Source organism: Macaca fascicularis, chromosome 3, assembly GCF_037993035.2.
Source record: "Macaca fascicularis isolate 582-1 chromosome 3, T2T-MFA8v1.1".
In the NCBI taxonomy this organism is placed as follows: Eukaryota; Metazoa; Chordata; class Mammalia; order Primates; family Cercopithecidae; genus Macaca; species Macaca fascicularis.
Window position 1 is genome coordinate 191625538 of NC_088377.1, and position 12620 is coordinate 191638157.

The 12620-nt window shown below is 55.4% G+C and overlaps 1 protein-coding gene and 1 long non-coding RNA gene across 9 annotated transcripts; one reads left to right on the forward strand and one right to left on the reverse strand.

The window, feature by feature from the left end:
* Positions 1-1766: 1766 nt before the first annotated feature.
* On the reverse strand, positions 1767-4984 carry LOC141409957 (uncharacterized). Its single transcript, XR_012433034.1, has 2 exons — positions 3066-4984; positions 1767-2758 (listed from the first exon to the last, which is right to left on the reverse strand). It is a non-coding gene; the product is annotated as an uncharacterized lncRNA (long non-coding RNA).
* Positions 4921-12371, forward strand: LOC102130591 (uncharacterized). 8 transcript variants are annotated; one of them, XM_074036339.1, is made up of 5 exons: positions 4921-4950; positions 7198-8102; positions 8256-8399; positions 9758-12137; positions 12241-12371. In XM_074036339.1, the coding sequence occupies exon 2, from the start codon at positions 7226-7228 to the stop codon at positions 7835-7837; it is 612 nt and encodes a 203-aa protein (XP_073892440.1). In that variant the 5' UTR covers positions 4921-4950; positions 7198-7225; the 3' UTR covers positions 7838-8102; positions 8256-8399; positions 9758-12137; positions 12241-12371. The 8 variants fall into 8 exon arrangements, with proteins under 8 accessions (XP_073892440.1, XP_065398850.1, XP_073892441.1 ...); XM_074036338.1 differs by having other exon boundaries at positions 4927-5111; XM_065542778.1 differs by having other exon boundaries at positions 9758-12371.
* Positions 12372-12620: the final 249 nt, after the last annotated feature.

Genomic DNA, 12620 nt, shown 5'->3' on the forward strand with positions numbered 1-12620 from the left:
ACTGACCAGGCCGGGACTTCACAGCATTCATTCATTAAACAAGCCTGCTGTGTGCCAGGTATCATTCTGGGATGCTGCCCATGACACAGCCCCTACCCTTGAAGAGCTCAAGGACCTTCATGGAAAATCATTTTGATACGCACAGGACTTGGGACCTTTATGTTCAACTCTTTTTTTTTTTTTTTTTTTTATGTTCAACTCTTTAAAAAATGGTTCCCAGCCCCAGCTCTCTTAGCAAGGCTTTCTAATCCATTATCTCATTTAATCGTACCATGAGTCAGGCAGGGCAGTAATACATGGGAAAGGAGGGTGGGGGTGGGGATAGTGTGACCTGTCCACCAGGTCCTGTTGCAAATTGACAGAGATCCCAGGCCTCCTGTTAGCACAAGCTGCTTCTGCTGTCACACTGCAGCCTTCTGCAAGGATGGGGTGCTACTGTCCTCCTCAGTTTTCGTTCTCTTTCATTTTAAAATGATAAACCTGGGTCACAGGATATTTAGGAGGAGGCATTGTTATTAAGTCCAAGACAAGACGGTCAGGTTTGTTATCCTAGTGGGTTACAATCCAAAATACTCTGGAGCATGCTGAGATTAAGGTGGTTGCCAAGGGAACAGAAAACAGCCATGAGTAAACAAATCAAGACTTAAAAGGATTTAGATCAGGTCTATGGCCAGGTAAGTGCAGAGCTTTGTATCCTGTCCAAGGCCAGGTAAGTGCAGGTCTGCAGTGGGGATCTGTGGCCACGTGGTCACAGATGTGGAAACATCCTGCAAACGCAGCCACGCTGCTTCGTACAGGCAGTGCAGTGGCTGGCATGGGGAGCCAGGTGAGCTTCGTGATGTTGGGGCTTCTGGAACTGCCTACGTCATCCTTGTATTTCTTTGTTAGGAGCAAGTCTGGAGCTAAGAAAAATGGTGTAAGTTCTCAGAAAATGGTTGTTTTTTGGCAAGGGACACGTGCTTCAAGTCGTCCGGTAAGGCGGTCAGCCTCATTGAGAGGGTTTGGTGTCCCACTGCCCAGCCCCAGGGGAGGTGCCTGACAGAGGGTAGACTGCAGTGACCAGAGGCAGCCGCTCAGCCATGCAATAGCACAGGCCCCTCAGGGACTTGGCAGAGGGAAACTGGTGGGAGTGGGGGATGCTCCTGAAACCTTTTGTTATTATTTTTAAGTGGTTTGAATTTGGTAAAGAAATATCTTTGGCCTTTAGGCAGGAGGAGGAGTATTGGGGCCAAAAATAGCGTGTTCTCACTATCACTGTTCTTCCTGGATTGTGGCAGGGGCAGTGAGAGAGGGACTCCCTTAAGTTATCCCTTAGGTTAAAAAGAGAACAGCCTCTTGGGTTGACTGGGTTTGGAGGAGGTGTCCTAAACAGGCTGTTCAACAGAGAACTTTTCGAGATGATGACAGCGCTCTATTTCTGTGCTGTCCAGACCATAGCCACTAGCCACATATGGCTATTGAGAATTTAAATGTGGCTGGTGCGGCTGAGAAACTGAACTTTATTCAATTTTAATTAATTTAAATAGCCCCAGGTAGCTACCAGGCAGCACAGCCCCAGGGATGATAGGATGACACTCCTATTGATAAGAAACTAGAAACATTGTTTCTTTTCCCTTCACCTTCTCCCCTCAGCTCACCACCTAGGTGAGAGCCAGATAGTTCTGGGGTTCAATTCTGGCTTTGTCATTTAAACCATAGGTCCTTGGGCAAGTAACTTATGTAAAGCATGGGGGTATAGTGCCTGGCACACAGCAATCACTCAATAAACGGTAGCTATTGTTGTTTTAATAAACGAGAGTGGTTACTTGCAGAGCAATTGTGCCCATGGAAAGGGAAAAAAGGGTTTTCCCTTGTTTAGCTTAACCCACACAAAGAATTAACCATCCCCAGTGTGAAGCAGGCCTGCTGCAAGTTTAAGGGTTTGAATGATGTCATAGGTCACATACTGGGTTTTAATTCCAAGGAAAGAGAACTTTGGAGCAGATGAGGCCTCACGCTGAGCCTCACATCTTCATCCAGGTCTCTGCAGAGCCACTCAGCCCTCACAGTTGTGGCTGGGGCGGCAGCTTTGCCTGTACCTCCTCATTCCTCACATTGCATCAGCACTCCTTCTCCTCCAAACCCTTAGGGCCATCTTTTCTCTCTGCGCAGCCTTAGCTATCAGTAGCTTGCAGAGGAGCATACGTTCATTAAACAGACATTGACTGAGGACCTATTATACGCTGGATGTGTGGGACACAGAGACGCTAAAATAGTCCCTGCCCTTTGAAGTTCATAACCTGGTGGGGAAAACAAAAGTGTGCTAAATTCCAAATCTGGGATCAGCATAAGGTGCTTTAGAGAGAGAGATCAGACTGATGTCCAGTCCTGGGGAGATGGGAGAGGCTTTTCAAGGGGGAGATGGTTGCCCTACTGAGTGAGGAAGCCCTGGGGACGCAGCCCCACAGGAGGAGCTGGAGGATGAGGGGAGCAGGGTCTGGAGCTGCCCTGAGGAGGCCCATGGGGTGATCTGTTTGTCCACCTGTTGTGCCCCAGAGTGACTACAGTGCAGAGTCTGGGACAGGGTTCACCTGAACTACACGTCTACCCATGCTCTACAGGAGCCATGAGCTACGCGTCTACCCACACGGGAGCCGGGTCTGCTGTTCTCCAGGACGCCTTGGTTGTGGGTGTTCCAGGTCTTTGTTAAGGTCCAGAGTCCAGCTGCCACGTGGACCTGTCAGGATAGTGGTGATCCCTGTGCCAGCCACTGCGCTGCCTGTATGAGGAAGCATGAAGCAAGGCTGTGTTTGCAGGGTATTTCCATATTGGCACTCCATCGTGCTCACCGCAGCCCCTAAGAATGGGGTGATGGGGAACCTTGGGGTGTGTGTGCACGAAACTACAGAAGTGAAGTGCCTAAGCTCAAACTACAGTGGCAGAGCAGAGAATGGAGGCCTCTGGGAGCCCTTTGGGCCTTAGCTTCCCTGTTGAGACACGGCAGGTTTGAGGTGGTATTGCCTGTGTCTGTGTCCACCTCCATCCCCTAGCTGTGTTCTTTTCCTTTCTATTTTGGTTCAGCTTACCTAGAAAATGCTGCTAAAAATATGGGAGACATCCTCAGGCATATTATTGATTTTGCTTTTGAAAAACATGGTCTTCACCAAGTGTCCCCATTTCTCTTTGGTCTGCAGAGGAGATGAACACTGGGAGCTCTGGCAGGTGACAGCAGGGGCTGGAGAGCAGGGCAGTGTTGATGTGCTTTGAGTGGAGGCACAGGTGGGGTTGGTCATGAGCACCTGGGGTGCTGGTGTCAATGTGTGGGAACTCAACATCTGCCTTATGGACTCGTTTGTCTTTCCAGTATTCCCTTCCTGTTGTCTCTGTTTAAAATACCAATTTCCTTGGGACGAGGAACTCCAAAAGTCCCACATCCAGCAGTGAGGTGTCTCCAGGAGCAGTGAAGGGATGGGGTGGGGGTTGGGGTAGGAGCGGGTTCTCCAGAGGCCACAAGCAGACGAGTGGGGCCGGGTGGGGCAGACTGGTTCTCCGAGTGAGCTGTGAAAGCAGGCAGGCCTGGCCTCCCCGCCTGGTGTTGGGGGAAGGGGCTGATTTTACAGCCTAGGGGCTCCCACCTGGATTCTCCAGTTCCTAGGCTCCAGAAGGCACAGTGGGCACCTACAGAGCTGCAGAGGGGGCCCTCATGATATCGGGAGGCCCGCGTCTCTCAACACCCTCCATCAGGGACAGCGCCACTCCAACTGCCACATCCACTGTCTGCTGCAAGGATCCCTGCCTGGGACTTGGAGAGTCACTTTTCTCCACCTGGCAGCTACAAAAAGGCCACAGAGAAAAAAGCCAATGTAATGTTCTTCTACCACTTGTGACTTTTAAAATCGCTTTTCCTCTCAGGCCTCTGTTTCTTTGTCTGTCAAATGTACACCGTCAGGCGCGTTCTCACTGGGGCCCAGGTGTTTACTTCCCTGTTGTCACACCCTATTTGTGTCTGAGTGTCTCAGTCCCAGGGCGGTGCAGTGGAACTCAAGCTGGGTCACGGTGCCGTGTCCCCATCTGGGCTCTGCTACTTAGAGCTGTGGGTGTTGGAGGAAGCCACTCTGTGTTTCAATTTTATTTTCCTATCTATAAAATGGGATAATATTAATACCCACACAAGCTATACCCACACAAGCTAGGGTGCACATGGTTATTGGAAGGTTTCCACGAGATCATACATGGAAAAGGGCTTTGTAAAAGGCAAGTTATGTCCAACTAAGGGACATTATCATTAAATGGCAGCTGGAAGCTGTAATTTGGTTCTGCCCTCTCACACCCGCTGCTACTTCAGACATTCTAAGTTGCTCTTCTATGGGATAGCTCTGGCTTGACTGCGGGTTCCGTTCTGAGGAGGTGTGGTCAGTAGGGACCAGATGTCTTCCTTTCCCTCTGGTCACTCTTAGTGATATAACCCAGGCCATACAGTCAGACAGACTTCAGCAAAACTGTCAGCGAGGGCAGCTCCCCGATTCGGCCCCTTTGACTGTTGTCTCCAGTCCTGAAACCCTCGCCCCGGGCCGCTCCGCCGCCGGGCTCCGGCGCTCAGTCCATATTACTCGCGGAAAGGCCGGCGTCTCCGTCCGACCCTCTTTCCTGGTCGCTGGGGGCGGTTTGTGGGCCTGGCCTTGGGATTAGGAAAATAGGGATGGTGCCTATTTAGGGATGAGGCCGAATGCGGGCCTCAGAGAATCCCGAAAGGGGGAATGTCTGGATCGGCGGATCGGACGTTCAGGCCCAGGAACCGGCCCCCGCATGGTCGCCGCTCGGGCGCGGGCGCAGCGCTAGCAGCCTCGTTTTCCGCCAGCCGGGCTGCCGGAGAGTTAGACCTCCCAGCCTCACGGGGCTGCTGTGCGGCTGCAGCGACGCCGGCGACTGCGGCGCTGCAGCGGAGACGGAGGGCTCGGGAGGCGGCGCCATGTGAGTCCGCGCGGGGCCGCGCTGGGGCCGCGGCGAGAGGTTACCGTATTTACCGAGGCCAGAGCCGGACCCTCGAGGGCGGGTCACTGCGGGCGCGCTACCGTATTTGCTGGGTCCCGCGCAGGTCCTTTCCGGGAGTGGGAGCGCCGCGACTTAATTACGTATTTATCCAGGGTTGCGTGGTTCCGCGGGGGGCGCTGCGGCCACTGGGGGTGGGCTGCATTCATTCCCTCCGGGAGCTGGGGCTTGCAGTCGGGCGGGGTGGGTTGCGGCAGCAGGGTGGAGGCCTACGTATTTTCGTGGGGGTGGGGTTGCGACGCAGAGTTTACCATATTTCTCCAGGGTTGCTCAGGCCGCAGAAGTTGGCAAGGTTGTGTGTGAGGTCGGGTGGGGTGGGGTCAGCTCTCCCGATTAATGCAGTTATTTGATAAAAGCAACGTCGCGGGAGGCTTGCTGTCTTTATGGGGGCGGGGAGAAGGGGCACGGGAGTCGCTGCGGGAGAGTTACCGTATTTGCGTTGAGCAGCACAGACTGTAGAGAAAAGAGCTGCGGCCGGAGACCGGAGGAGCAGGGGCTCAACTGGGCTGTGAGTGTGGCATGGGATGAAAGAACTTGGGGGAGAGACGGGGGGCCTCTCGACGTGCAGGCGGGGCCTCAGTCAGGGGTATAACTGGGGAGAGTGAGGAGGCTGCCCAGTCACAGGGCCAGGCTGAGATTGGCCAAGGGGACTTTGATGATTTGTCTTTGCAAATGTCAGTGCAGTTGCCTGTGGAAAAGACTTGTGGGTGGGGTCTCTTGCAAGTAGGACTTGTCTCCTTCCCCAGGGTGTCAGTTCCACCCTGGCCTCGAGGGTAGGGAAGACAGAGGAGGTGGCTCTGAGACCTCACTCTGCAGATAGGTTGGCTGAGGCTGGAAGTGAAGAGAGGCCTTCGGGGAGGTCCAGTGGAACACTCAGTCCGCTTCCCTGATGGGGTTGGGGAGAATGGATGAGGCAGGCCTTAGGGCTCTGCAGGAGCCCAAGTTTTGCGGGGGGGGGGGGTTCGTGGGAGTAGTGGCGGTAGACAGTACCTCTACAGGAGAAGTGGCCCTTTGGAATGCATGGCTCTGTGACAGCTGGGATGGTGGCAGTGGGGGTGGGTGTGTGTGTGTTTTGAGGAGTGTTTAGTTGTTGAGCAGCTAGTACATTGAAAAGAGCTTTCAACAGTGAGGCAGGAGACTTAAGGCCTAGTCCAGGCTCCCCTTGCTCTGTGACCTTGGCAAGTATGTTGACCTCACTGAGCCTCAGTTTCCCCAACTTTAAAGTGGGGCTCAATAACCCTGCTCCGCCCCTTTCTCAGGGCTGTTGTGAGGACAATGGGAAACAATTTAAGAGGAATACAGTACCCTGGGAAGAGGATCCTTTGGAGAACCAGCATGAAGGGAGCTGGGTTTGGGGGTGTTGGCTGGGCACTGAGTGTGCTGCTCAGCCCTGGGTCAGGCTTTGCTGTGAGGATACCAAGAGGAATCACACTGAGACCAGTCTCCCTGGGAGCCCACACCCTGGTTCAGTGACTTGGAAACCTTTTGAACACATGCCTCATTTTGATAAACAAAGAGCTGCTGCCTTTAATGTTAACTGAGGTCACTTTCAAGTTTACAGGGTTGTGTTTTTGTTTCCTGTTTTAAGCTTCGCAAAAATATCTCTAAATCACTGATAATCCCACCCTTTTCTCCAAGTTTGGGGTGCACTTCCCTACCTCCCTCTGTCCTTGAGATCTGGTTGGAGGGATAAGACATATCTAGACGAAGGTAACTGAAAATCCTAGCTGAAACTGAAACTGAAACTCCTAACTGAAACTCATCACCATCTGTCCAGTGTCTTGTGTGGCTGGCTGACATGGTGCTAGGTGCTGGGGTTGAAAGAAGGCAGCTCTGTCCTTAAGGTGCTGGGAGTCGGGGGACAGAGGTGGCATGACTGACCCTTGTGCAGTGTGATGAGTGAGGGCCACATGGTTGTGTCACACGGTGTAAGCCTGGGGTGGAAAGGTCGGGGAAGGCTTCTAGGAGAAGGTGCCCTTGGGAAGGGCCTGAAAGGAGTGTAGGCCGTACTTAAAAGGCAGTGGAGGAAGAACACCAATTCCCAGCAGGGGAACTTGAGCTTAAACAAAACGGGGCGAAAGGTGGAGGTTGTGGGAGGTGAGGTTGGGGGTTGCCTAACTCTCGGGTCCCCCGACCCCTCTCTCCCCCCCCCCACTTCTGTCTCCCTAGGGACTGGTGATTGCAGCTGGAAGTGCCCATGACCGAGCTGGCGTCCTCCGGGGGCGGGTCCCCTGCGGGGGACGGGGAGGAGGGTCTGGGGGACGAGCGAGGCCTGGTCATCCACCACCCTGCGGAGGAGCAGCCGTACCGCTGCCTGCTGTGCGGCCAGACCTTCTCGCAGCAGCCCAGCCTGGTGCGGCACCAGAAGGCACACGCCGGGTCGGGCCGCGCGGCTGCCTTCGTGTGCCCCGAGTGCGGCAAGGCCTTCAGCGTCAAGCACAACCTCGAGGTGCACCAGCGCACGCACACCGGGGAGCGGCCCTTTCCCTGCCCCGAGTGCGGCCGCTGCTTCAGTCTCAAGCAGAACCTGCTCACGCACCAGCGTATCCACAGCGGCGAGAAGCCGCACCAGTGTGCGCAGTGCGGCCGCTGCTTCCGCGAGTCGCGCTTCCTGCTCAACCACCAGCGCACCCACGCGCGCATGCCCGCGCCCCACCCGCGCCGCCCCGGCGTTTTCGGGGAGCGGCGGCCCTACTTCTGCCCCCGCTGCGGCAAGAGCTTCGCGCGCGAGGGCTCGCTCAAGACCCATCAGCGCAGCCACGGCCACGGGCCCGAGGGCCAGGCGGCCCACTTAGGACGCGTGCTATGATGCGCCCGGGGCCTGCTGCCGACTGCTGCTTCCTGCCCCGCACGTGCGTCCCCGACCCCTGGAGATGGCCCTGGGCCGCAGCTCCTTCTCTGGATGGGATCCCGGGAGAGGGGCAGCGTTGGCTTGGGCTCTTGAAGGTGTGGGCCGCCGCCAGGCTCCGGCCGCCCCCTTGCGTTCCTCCCTCGGGACCGTCTGGCTGGCTGCGCACAGCTGCTTCGGTCTCCTGCCATGGTTCTCCTTCTCTGGCCCATCCGGCCTAGAGCAGGTGAGACCTGCGGGGCTGGCCAGAGCCCCTCTCAGGGCTGGGGGTGGTGGGGGTGGGGTGGGTGGTGTTAATTCTTGATGGCAGGTGGGGCGGTCTGGGTCCTGGGCTGTAGGTTTCTCTGTGACAAGCTGCTTACCGGATCTTCATCCCCAGAATGTCAGAGTTGAAAGAGACTTGGAGAGGGCCACTTTCCACAATCCCCACGCCCAACCTCAGCCCCCAGGCCTCCTGGCTCCTGTACACACTCTCTGCTGTCCTTGAGATGTCATTTCACTTCATGTTTCAGTTTGCTCATCTGTAAGTTGGGGATATAGATGAGGGGCTCTTCCTCGCTGGGATATATTGCAGCTACTGGATGAGAGAGGGTGAGGTCACTGGTGCACAGAGCCTTAGTTGATTCTGCCACACCATGTGCCACTGACTGTGCCACGCGGGGCTCTCCCAGAGACACACATGAGGACCGCAGGCCCTGTCACGGGGTGCTTACACTCGGTGTGTGATGTGGGGCCAACCTACAAAGTGCTCTGGGGTGAGACCGAGAAGGGTGACTGGCTTCTCTTTGTCACCCAGGGGAGTTTGATGGCTTTGAACCAGGTCATGGGGACAAAAAAAATTGTTCTAGGAAGAGCAAGTGTGTAGAAGGGTGTTTTCAAGGCGGTGTCAGTCAAGGTGACTGACTCCAGGTGTCCCAAGGGGAGGTTTGCCCTACAGAGGACTTCGTGGTCAGGGGGCGGGGACCCTGAGATTTTTAAAGAGATGAGTGCTATGATCTCAGACTTAGGCTTTAGGAGGAGAATCAGCGGCACTGTGAGGGCAGACTGATGTGGGAAGATCTGGAGCCTCGAGGGGCTTGGGTCATCTGGGCAAGAGAACATGAGGCCCCCAGCTAAGAGGCCTGGCCAAGTTCTGGCAATGAGAAAGAGGGCAGCCAGGACCTGTGATTCCAAGCTGGCGCTCTGAGGCACGGGCCTCTTCAGCCTTTTGGCAGATGAGGAAACAGGTTTGCCAAGCTTGCCTACACCACAGTTGGTACTTAGTGGTACAGTGGGTGGAAACCAGGGCTTTGTTTTGGTTTCTGAATCCCAGAACCTTTTAGCTCCACTGCTAAAAAGTGGAAGATGGAGCAGGGAGGATTTGGGGCCACGTGATAGGAGCTGGGGCAGGGGTGTCAGGGGTGGTATGGGTTTTTGAAGGGGACATGGCATCCTTGGGAGTGGTTTGGGAGGAAGGGAGCTGGGTCTTCGAGCGGACCTGCATGTTCAGTCCTGTGCTGGGTGCTGGAGACTTGTCCCTCCCCACTGACCCCCTCTGCCTGTCCTCGGTGCTGTGTGGCTATGGCTCCTCAGAGACTGTTTGTCCTCTCCCTTCTACTCCCAGGTGCTGTAGACTAGCATTGGTGGCAAAGATGAAATTAAACAGGGACTTGGGACACCTGGAGTCAGTCACCAAAATGCCCTGAACCCAAGGTGTCTCATCTGTAAATGGGATTAGTAATCCTTGCAGTGCTGGGTAGGGGACAAAGAGCATTCATTCAAGCCCTAGGACAGATTCAGGGTAGGCCAGCTGATCGCTCCCTCCTAGCCCCAGAGGGGTGGCTGGGCAGGGCCATGTCATGGCACCACACCTGATCCTGATCTCTTTGTTTTTGTGGACAGATGCGGAGTGGGCAGGATCCTATGACCCGGTAGGTGCAGGACCCATCTGGACATGGAGACCAGGAATGGGGTGCCGTGGGGGCCTGGCTGGCACTGCAACTGGGCATGAGGGCACATCCAGTAAGAAGACCTGCCTCAAGAGGTGCACTGCGGTGACCAGTGGAGGTGACTGGTTGGAGACTGGAATTGGTGGCAGATTCCAAGCTCTGGTGGACAGATTCCCCAGGCCTGGTGGGAATCGCAGCTGGGGCAGACCTCATCCTGGCTGCCTGGTCACAGGCCCCCACTGTCTGCCACTGGTGGTAGGATGTTGCTTGTGTGGAGAGCTGGCTTCTCTGCTCCCACCTGGTCTACCACTTGGCTAGAGTTCAGAGACAGGAAGTGACTGGTCTAAGCTAACACAGCAAGTTGGTGGCCGACCTGGTTCTAGAGGCAAAACCTTCTGCCAGATGTGAATGAAACCTGCAGGCTTCATTTTCCTTTCTTTTTTTTTTTTTTTTTTTTTTTTTTTTTTTTGAGGCAGAGTCTCGCTCTGTGGCCCAGGCTGGAGTGCAGTGGCCGGATCTCAGCTCACTGCAAGCTCCGCCTCCCGGGTTCACGCCATTCTCCTGCCTCAGCCTCCCGAGTAGCTGGGACTACAGGCGCCCGCCACCTCGCCCGGCTAGATTTTTGTATTTTTTAGTAGAGACGGGGTTTCACCGTGTTAGCCAGGATGGTCTTGATCTCCTGACCTCGTGATCCGCCCGTCTCGGCCTCCCAAAGTGCTGGGATTACAGGCTTGAGCCACCGCGCCCGGCCCATTTTCCTTTCTGAGCAGTGCTTCTTAGCACTTCGGAGACGCGAAGCCCTTGGAAAATCTGATGAAGGTTACGGACCTTCCCTAGGAAGACAGGTAACTGACATAGACTCAAAAACCCCAGGCAATTTCAGGAGCCACTGGACTCCCTGAATGAAACCCATCCCTGGACTCCTCAGCCCTGAGGACTTCACCTGCTGCCCTTTCCTTACCTGTCACACATTGAGCCCCGAGTCAAGGCCACTGTACAAGTAGTGCCCCTCCCTCCCCCTGGCCAAGCCTCCTTCCCTTGTTCAGGAATAAAGAATTCCGAGGAGGAGACCTTTTTAGTCAGTCCCTTCTCCCAGACCTAAAGAATGATGCATCAGGTTTCTGGAACCTCATTTCCCTTCCCCAGACATTGGCAGAGGTCCCTTGGGCTAGATTTTCTCTTCTGGTTTTGTGTTTCTTGTTTTGCCTGACTGGCCGCTGGCTTCCATAAAGGAGCCCTTTGCTCCTGGCCTGGGCTCTGATTTCACTGTGTGGTCTCAGGGGAAGCTGGACTGCTGTGGACGCTGGTGGGAGTTTGAGTTTGGTCTGAGTCTGCCCCAGGGAGAAAGAATCCTGCTTCCACCAACCAAGCCCAGTCAGCGGTGCCTCCCAGCTGGCCAAGTGTTCAACCCAGTGGGCTGGGGAGGAAGAGGATGAGGGCCTCGCTCCTGGTGCCTGTGGCTCTGGGCAGGGGGAGAGGTCGGTGGAGGAGCTTTCTGTGTGTTCTCTGAGTGTGCAGCAGTGCAGTTGAAGGGAACAGGGCCCAGGCTGGCAGCAGGGAGAGGACTCCTCCCATCTTCACACCTGAACCAGTCAGCCTGGAAGCCACAAGTTCTCACTTGCTTCCCCAGAATGAACATCAGAAAAGGCAAAACTGACCAGGGCTGGGATGGGTTTGGGTCAGGGTGGTTGGAGGGCAGCCTGTGGATTCCTGCACTGGAGTCTTACTGTCTTCGATACCGTTTGGATCATACGTTCTTACATCCTACTGTATGCCTCACCCTGGAATAGCGGAATGCTCAGGGGGAGATCCGAGAATGAGAAGGTGCTCCCAGCCCCAGGAGCTTCCAATCCGGCTCTGATCCTTGGCTGACCTAGAGGAAACCTCCACACACACTCCTTCTCTGCTAATGGTGCAGTTTGTGTCCCCCTCTGCCCATCACTGTGCTGTGCTCATTCCTGCCTCTGTGCCTTTCCCTGTATTGCTCGGACATGTCCCCTTTCCTCTTCTCTACCCAGCTAAGCCCTTCTGATCCACGGGGCCCGGCTTCCCAAACAACCCAGCCCACATTCATCCTTCCCTCTCCGAACAGGCCCTGTGTGAGCCCCCGCCCCCAAACTGCGTGCTGTCCCACAGATGCTCCAGTCTCCTGTGTGTTTTGAGTCCGCAACTAGACAGTGAGCTCCCTGAGGGCAAGGGACTGTCATTTCCTCTTGAGCCCTACCAGGGTCTAGCACCGAACTGGGCTTCTAACTCTCAGGAAACACTTGTCGACTGCCTCAAGCGCCGGAGCTTGTCGGTGGCCGGTAATGGGCAGTGCACGTGGGGAGAGGGTATGTGAGTTAACTCGAGGGTGCCTTTTATTGGGCTGTGGGCTGGCTCCCCTGGGCCAAAAGTGGATGTCGGAGGCCTCAGGCTCTTATCTCCTTGGGGCAGTGGGAGCATCAGGGACCCCTCCCCTCGGCTCTGCAGGAGTGCACAGAAGTGGTCGTCCAGCCTGGATATTTCTACAGGTCGCTGACGCCTGCGGGAGCTGCCTGAGTGAAATAAATGTTCTCTCGACATCAGCTAGTGTAAGGAGTGGTCATTTGGGGCTTAGTGGGGAGCAGGGTGGTGGCCTCTGTCTCTGCCTCCATCATCTCTTGAGGAATTGTGTTTCAAGGTTGCCTGGTAACCAAAGACCCTAGAAGACACACATGAAAGCCTCAGTGATGAGCTGCTGTAGGCTTCCGGCACCTGCACAGTGACTTCTCTTTGCATCTGACTAACAGATACAGGGGCTGCAGCCCTTGCTGCCTGCTCAGCCCACGGTGAGG